Raw genomic sequence first — 8,673 nt, 5'->3', positions numbered from 1 at the left:
TATAAAATTCTTAACTGTATGTAGTGTAGTTTTGTGTTTTAAAAAAGGCTAGGTTTAAGAGATAAAAAAAAAAAAGTAAAGTCATGTGGCAGAATTTTAGTTTTCACGTAGTATTCTTTTAAGCTGCATTCCAGGGTAGACAGTTTCACTGTTTAGCCATCTCGCAAGGAGCACATCTTGGGAATTCTTCTTAGCATGGCTGTCTTGGTTGTGTACAACCTGGATTGGGAGTAGGGTCATCTAGGGAGAATGAGGCTTGTGACATGGGGAGAAGGGGAAGTCTCTTCCTAATTAGTAATGGTGGTGTCTTTCTTCTCCGACCGAGACTCTCAGGGGCACACTCGTTTCTCTTATGGTGTGGAAAACAATCTGGGACTGATGTATTTCCATGTGTACAGTTGCAGGACCATGGCTGATCCTGGGACCAGAAGAGGGATCCACTGCCCTCTGAGTCTCACCTGCTCCCTGCTCATTGTGGGACTGTGCTGTGTGTCTCCTTTGTTCTGTCACAGTCAGACAGACCTGCTGGCTCTTCACCAAGCTGATCCTCAGTGCTGGGAGTCCTCCTCAATGCTCCTCTTGGAAATGCGGAAGCCTCGTGTTTCTAACACTGTTTCTGGCTTTTGGGATTTTATGATCTACCTGAAGTCATCTGAGAACTTGAAGCATGGGGCACTGTTCTGGGATCTGGCCCAACTCTTCTGGGACATCTACGTAGACTGTGTCCTCTCCAGGAACCATGGCTTAGGAAGGAGGGAACTGGCTGGAGAGGAAAAGAAGGAAAAGCAAAGCTCAACAGTGCTGCCTTCGGGGATCAAACAAGGTGCATGGCCCTGGCCTGTTGAATTTGTCTATCAAGTGTGATGTGCTAATGTGTGAGGAAGAGGGAGTGGCCCTATTGGAAGCCATTATCACATACAGTCTTTTAAAGGGTTGGATGTCGGATGTCAATAGAGTTCAAATAACAGAATAGCTGTTTATGTCAACATAGTGGGTCCACTCTAGTACTTCATGTGAAATGTCATTAGGGGGAAGGAGAGAGATGGGGGGGGGAGAGGGAGGGAGAGGGGGGAAGGGGGAGATGGAGAGGAAGAGAGAGGGAGAGGAGGAGAGAGGAAGAGAGAAGGAGAAAGAGGGGGAGAGAGAGGGAGAGGGGGAGAGAGAGGAAGAGAGAGGGACAGAGGGACAGAGAGAGAGGGACAGAGAGGAGGAGAGATGGAGAGAGACAGAGAGGGAGAGAAGGGGGAGAGATGGAGATGGAGAGAGAGGAAGAGAGAGAAAAAGAGGGGGGGAAAGAGGGAGGGAGGGGAGGGGAGAGGGGCAATGTATAAATGCAATGTAAAGATGTAAGGCTTGCCCCAAAATGAAGACTTATTTATTATTTATTGATAACTTGAATGTAACTTGGTGTTTTCTTGGTGTGGAAATAATAAGATATGGGTAGGCGCTGGTGGCAGGGAGATATTTGTAGCATGGGAAATCTTGCCCCCTTTAAAGTGAAGACAAACCATCGCTTTCATGCAAATGAAGGAGCATCTTGAGAGATACTTAATTGATGACACCAAGAGCAAAAATATCCATGAGCCTATATTTATTCCTTGTTGCTGTTTGAATGAATCACAAATAAGTCACAAACTTCTACTAAGTAATTAATTTTTATTAAGTTGTAACTTCTTGAAAGTTGGGGAACTTTTTTCACTGCAGTGAATACCATATACTAATTCAAATATAGTCTTCTCTAGAGGTCTAGAAGAAACATTACATATATAACATTAAAGTCCGAGGGAATGAGCCCCTGTAAGTTCCGAGAGACACCTGAGCCCTAATCATACACTTTTCCTCCTTCCTTCTTGGGTGTCCTTTTCCATCCATAAGTTTCCAAATCTAGTAGCAAGGGCTGTTTAGGTGTAGTTAGAATTATTTGTGCGCTGGTGGAAAATCAAGGCATAACTAAGCTTTACTAGTGAATGTTTAATTATGAGCACTGTTATGTGACTCTAAAATGGTTCAGTTGAAGAAACATCTGTCAATAACAGTTCCATAGCTGCCCTCTCCTAAGATTTTTACAGGGTGCTTCTAAAATACATGGTTTGTAGTCTCAGTGACTAAAAATTCCTCATGATTCACTGAGCCAAGAAACCAGACAATCCTCTACTACTATTTATATAAGTAGGTGTAACAGTAACTTCCTCCAGTTCTGCTTCTCAGATGAAATATTCTCTCAGCAGATTTGCTACTGAAGTGAAAATACATGATGGCCATCCTTAAAGGTTGGTTTCCAGTATTTTAAAAACATACCTAGCCGAAGCCTCCCAGGCATCAGCATCAATTAGTAAGGACCATATATTTTCTTCTTCTGAAGACCCTGATGGTGGTGTGTAAGACTCCATCTATCCCCATCAGAGCTAGCTGTTCTGCTCAAGGCACCACTGTTTTCAAATCCCGCCTCCACTTTCCATAATGATGAGACATGTCTACAGAATAAACGAAGGAAATGTTATAGTATTCAGCTGAACATGAAAAAAAATACACCTCTAAAACTTCAGCTCTGGAAGTCACTTTCTGCTCTTCACTGGAGAGTTCAGATGGACTCATCAGGTCTGCAAACTTTAGGAGAAGTTGATCTATAAATAGCTTGGTAGCAGAAGCCAACATTCCCCTCTACTAAAGTTATTTTAATGTTTTGCACAAGCAATTGTTTGAAGATCAGGAAATGAGATTTTCCATTTGGTTGGTCTAATCACAGTAGGATGGGGTCTCGGGTCAAGGAGACACATGTTTGAAAGTTAAATAGTTACAGGAACACTGTGATTTCCTTTCAAGAAGCCTCACTCAATCTCTAGTGGTTCAAGCTGGCTCTGAATGTACCAGGGTAGATCCTCTAGTGAATTTTTCTTTTGTTCCTGGGGATGGAGTGCTATGAAGTGGCAATGAAAATGGGGGTGAAGAGGTGTTTGTCCCTGTAGTTCTCGGGGAAATCATAGCATTAGGGCATAAGGATATAACTAAAATTACTGCATACGTAATACACAAAAGGGTTCTTGCTCTTATGTCATTTACTTTATAGCCATTTATGAAATTTTCCTATGAATTATCTTTTGCTAAATTATGTGATCCACGAAATACTGTTTTTAATATATAACATTTGTTAATATTGTATCAGCAAATCTGAAAACAAAAGATATCAAATAGGTATGGAACCTTGGGAAAGTTAATTTGTGTATTTAATTCTTACTATTTTCACCAGAAAAAGGAGGCTATGAAAGAATTAGATGGATCACAAAGTCTCTCCATGTTCTCTGTTTGTTCGAATGTTCTGTGATTCTATGAAAAGCCCTTACTAACTCTGGAGACACTGGAAAAGCTTTACCCCCAGAACAGGTGACCGAGCTGAATAATGACCAGGACACCATGGCTGTTCATAACAATGATAAACAGGGACAGAAGAGGCCGGAAATAAGAGTTCTAAAAAGTCTGAGGGCTGCAGATGACGTTATGAGTAAAGATTCCAAAGATTACTTTTAATCTAGAAAGACACTAACTAATAATAGCTGGATACTGACAAATACATTTTAAGGAAGCCCTGAATAGGATCCGTATACCCAGGTTTCATCTCCAAATTTTGATGAGGTTAACGACTCTGGAAAGGCGCAGTCAAGAGGGAGAGAAGAGATGAAAGGTGATGGAGGAGGGGAGAGGAGAAGGGAAGAGAGGGAGTGAGGGAGTGAGTGAGGGGATGGGCAGGGCAAGGGCGAGAGACTGATTGATTTAGGATAGTACACTGATAACTCCCAAAGAAAAGATAGCAGACTTCAGGTTCACTCCTAAGCCTGTGAAGACAAAGATTTCTGTGAAAATAAAAAGATTTTGAGGTGCAATATTATCTGTGTAAAAATGACACTTTCTTCAACAGATTTTGCTTTGCTACTAAGAAAGATGGAGGGAGGTGGGGGGAGAGCAATCTGCATTCCTAGGGCTGACAGTTTGTATGCTCCCAAACAATTGTGAGCTGTTTTGTTTTTGTTTGTTTGTTTGTTTATTTTTTTAATTTTTTTTTATTTTGTGGAGGGGGGAGTTGTAATGAGAAAAGTTAAAATTTAGATTTATAATCTGATGATGTTTATGATAGGTGCCTAACGAATGTCCATAGTTCTTATTTTTAAACATTACACACAGAAAACCCTGCTTCAGTGGTGTGGATAGATTCACAAATGTCTGGTTCTCTGATTTACTGTAAGGAGTTTCCCAAGTTGCATAATCAACAAGTGTCCATCTGTAACTTGATTGTCAGGAAGTGTCACGAGGAGCAGCCAATGCTGTGGCACAAGACTCTTCATTCCAATATTATTTATCAAAAACCATGGAGATAATCCAAATATCCACAATAGGGTAATAGTTAAATAAACCCCAGAGTGTTTCTGAAATAAGGACAACACTGTCTGGAAGGTTGTGTTATTGAAGGTTTAAAATGTTTGATGTTTCTATAGTAAACATATAGTGACTCTTTAAACTTTAAAAATCACATGCTGGTTTAATTGACAAATGTTATAAATGATAGTAATTTATTTCTCAGGAAGTAAAATTCACAGGACAGAAAACACTGCAAATATGAGTTTACATATATGTTCTACCTATATATAGAATCGTGAAGTTGGAGTAACAAAAACATCTTTCTTTCCTTGAAGAACAACAACTAACCTCAGTGTAATGTAGTGACCTTACGAAGCTCCTTCTCTCTACTTTCAGGTGCCTATTCTCAGCTCTTAAGAACCCCTTTCTTAAAGAAGAAAAAGTTGATTGGAGATTTGATAAGCATGTACATGCGCAGGCGGGGCTCTAGGGTTGGTGGAAAAGAGAAGCCGGAAGTAAAGAGAAAACAAAGCTACCTTCAGAACTAACTAGAGCCTTGGAATTAAAAATAGAAAAAAAAAAAAAAAGATTATTTTCCTATCAATCATTTATGCATTTGAAGTCAAGTAAATGTCCAGAGGTGAATATCATGCCACGTTCTCTAAGAGCACTTCGTTTTTCAGCATCTTGGTTGCTAGCCGGTCTCTCCATACGGTGATTACTTCCTGAACACTCCGCTGTCTACAGGAGCCAAAGACCTTCCTGTTCTTGGGGAGGCCTGGCATCACTGATGAACTAGACGGCCACACATTTAGCTTGCATAAACCACATGCATCACCAGCCATTAACCGACTGCGGCATTGCTTATGAAGCTGGTACAGACGGACGACACGCATGAATGATATTACTGATGGTCTGTGATTCTCGACCTTGTCTGAGAAAATAGTTTTGAATACGGAATGAAGAAGAAACCACGGGGGGAAATAAAACGTTCATCTAATGAAAACAAAATTAATAAAAGCTTTGGCTCCCAACTGGTGTTATTGGATTCTCTTTATTTAAATCTTTAATACTAGCACAAACCGTGTCCAAACTCTAATAAGATAGCATAATTATCTTTCAATTATGTATTTGCTGTTTGATTAAATATTAAAGCTCTATAAGTGGTTATACTTTGCACCGAAAAGCAAAATAAAATGAGAGTGAATGTGATATAAGAAGAACCTTTCAATATTTTTTTCCTTGAAAAATGATCGGCCTGAATGAGGTCCGTCACAGCAAAGCCCCATTAACAACTGCCTGTGAGATCTAGACAAAACATTATTTTTACCTCAAATTATTCCCATATTTCTAATATTTCTCTTAAAACACATGCTTGACAAGGAGTTTGAATTTCACATATATTAGCAATTAGTCTCAGGGAAAGTGTCACTGTTTGGGGCCCTCCTCAAACTAGAGAAGTTGTCTAAAGGTTATCAGAAGATGCAGCTTCATTGGAGGATTAGCTGGGTCCTAACAACATGGGATGGAACCCTGGGAAGAGCTGGTGGTGGGTGGTGGGGAGATGCCATGGTGGTGGTGGGGGAGATGCCATGGTGGAGGTGGGGAGATGCCATGGTGGTGGGTGGTGGGGAGATGCCATGGTGGTGGGTGGGGGAGATGCCATGGTGGTGGGTGGTGGGGAGATGCCATGGTGGTGGGTGGTGGGGAGATGCCATGGTGGTGGGTCGGGGGGAGACACCATGGTGGAGGTGGGGAGATGCCATGGTGGTGGTGGGGGAGATGCCATGGTGGTGGGTGGGGGAGATGCCATGGTGGTGGGTGGGGGGGAGACACCATGGTGGTGGGTGGGGGGAAGACACCATGGTGGAGGTGGGGAGATGCCATGGTGGTGGGTGGTGGGGAGATGCCATGGTGGGAGGTAGTAGGAGAGATGCCATGGTTGGGCACAGTAGGGGAAATGCCATGGTGGTGGGTGGTGGGGAGATGTTATGGTGGGAAGTAGTAGTGGAGATGCCATGGTGGTGCGTGGCGGGGAGATGCCATGGTGGTGGGTGGCGGGGGAGATGCCATAGTTGGGGGTAGTGAGGGAGATGGCAGCCTTTGGTTTTGGTTGACTGGGAGAATGAGAGCATTAAGAAGCTAGCACTCTGACTACTTTTACACACAAGCTCTTGCTTTGCATCTATCCTGTTTTCTCTAAGATGTTTCATCAAATTCATGAAAAACGTTTTGAAAAGATCATTATCTTTTACAAACTAATGGAGGGCCATGGCTCTTGGAGAATAGCCCTGCTTTCTCTTCCTCCCTCACCGTGGCACTCCAAATAGGAGCTGGCAGGTTTGTGTGTGTGTGTGTGTGTGTGTGTGTGTGTGTGTGTGTGTGTGTTTGATTGTGGTAGTTTGAATGTAATTGGCCCCCCTAATACCAAAGGGAGTGGCAGTATATATTATTAGGAAGTGTGGCCTTGTGGAGTAGGTGTGATCTTGTTGAAGGAAGTGTGTCACTGTGGAGGTGGGCTCTGAGGTCTCATATGTGCTCAAGATACCTACTGCCCAGTGTCACAGACCATTTCCTGTTGCCTTTAAGATATAGGACTCTCAGCTCCTTCTCCAGCACCACATCTGCCTACATACTGCCATGTCCCACCATGATGATAATGGACTCAACCTCTGAAACTGTAAGCCAGCCACCCCAACTAAATGTTTCCCTTTATAAGAGTTGCCATGGTCATGGTGTCTCTTTACAGCAATAGGAACCCTAACTAAGACACTGATTTCTTTTTTCCATAAAGGGTCAGGACATGAATGTTACTGGTTCTGTGGGCTGTCCTGTGCTGCTTGCCATAATGGTTGTCTGTCAAGGTAGAACTGGAGGAAACAGAGCCACACCTGTTCAAAATAGCAGGGTTGCCGTCCAATAAGGGTCAACACAGCAGGCTGTGGTCCAGTGAAATGTGGACCCTGAAATTTGAGTCCATACAGCTTCAGGTGTCACAAAATCGTCTTGTCTTTTGTCCCTTTCAGCCATTAAAACAAACAAACAAACAAACAAACAAAACAAAAAAACAAACACCCCCCCCCCAAAAAAAAACCCAGCACTTTTAGCTCATAGCCTGTACGAAACAGGCAATGGGCAGCTATAAAGTGCTGACCTATGCTGTGGTGTGTGCTTATCAAGCTCGTGAGTAAGACTCCTGGATGATACGTGAAGGAAAGTGACTATATTCAGTGGCAAAAGCTAAATAAAAATTTTGGTTGACTGAAAAGAAAAAAATCAAATATTGGGATTAGATTGAGAGAAAACATAGTCCTAAACATGGGCCTTACTGCCCTTCGTAGGCAATTCTAGGAATGATTGATCAGTCTTCCTGTAACAAGGACTGAAAGCCAAGACGTCAGAGTCACAGCAGTATTTATTGAGAGAAATAAGAGATTAGTGGCAAGTACAGAGCCAGGCACGGGTTCAAATCCGGCATGAAGTGTCGGCTGAATGACTTTGGAAGTCATTTGATATCTTAGTGCCTTCTTTTTTCTTATAAAAGAAGCTAAAGATTCCTTAGGTCTGTCGTGAGAATTGAATACGGTAATGCACAGAAGATACTTAGAAACTGTGTTCTAACGGTAAAAGGATGTTAGGTATTATTCTAGATAGCAATATAAACATCAGCTCTAACAATTCAACACCAGGGGTGAGGACCCCTCTAAGTGCTTTGGTAAAACTCATCACACGTGGGGTTTTTAGAAAGAAACATCTTTAAAAAAGATGCTTGTTGATATGTATATGATTGTAAGGAACGGTACAGAGACATCCATGTACCTTGTGTTCAATGTCTCCCAATATGAGCATTGCATAACTATACTACAGCATCCCAACTAGAAAACTGACAATGGAGCAACCCAGATTTGAAACAGTTTTCACCAGTTTTATATACACTGTGTGTGTGTGTGTGTGTGTGTGTGTGTGTGTGTGTGTGCTGTGCTTAGTTCTTTGCTGAACCTGCTGTTTAGCAGGAACATCAGCTAGAAAACTGGGTCACTAATTCAGTGTTACCAATGACACTTGAAGATGGTTTTTTACATTCATGTGGATCACACAATTGAGTATCACTACCAAAATATATAGAGTGGCCGTCTGATGGAAACTCAGCTACCTGGATTTGATCTGCTGCTGCTGTGTGTGGTCTCTTTTCCCTCCTCTGCACTTCTTCGCCCTCAAAGTTTAACTCTACATTGAAGAACTAAGATACATGAGTCAGGAGGTTAAAGAAAATAACCAAAACTCAAGTTCATACCCTTGTATCAACCATTCAGAGAGATGTTC

At 42.1% G+C, this 8,673-nt stretch overlaps 1 protein-coding gene across 1 annotated transcript; it reads left to right on the top strand.

The window, feature by feature from the left end:
• The first annotated feature begins 407 nt into the window (after nt 1-407).
• On the top strand, nt 408-5,384 carry Fam237a (family with sequence similarity 237 member A). Its single transcript, XM_028886673.2, has 2 exons — nt 408-823; nt 4,747-5,384. Exons 1-2 carry the CDS (start codon nt 409-411, stop codon nt 4,896-4,898), a joined length of 567 nt encoding a protein of 188 aa, XP_028742506.1. The 5' UTR covers nt 408; the 3' UTR covers nt 4,899-5,384.
• The last annotated feature ends 3,289 nt before the right edge of the window (nt 5,385-8,673 follow it).

Source organism: Peromyscus leucopus, chromosome 13 (genome assembly GCF_004664715.2).
Source record: "Peromyscus leucopus breed LL Stock chromosome 13, UCI_PerLeu_2.1, whole genome shotgun sequence".
In the NCBI taxonomy this organism is placed as follows: Eukaryota; Metazoa; Chordata; class Mammalia; order Rodentia; family Cricetidae; genus Peromyscus; species Peromyscus leucopus.
The sequence above is the reverse complement of the archived record's forward strand: the minus strand, read 5'-3'. Positions and strand labels throughout refer to the sequence as shown.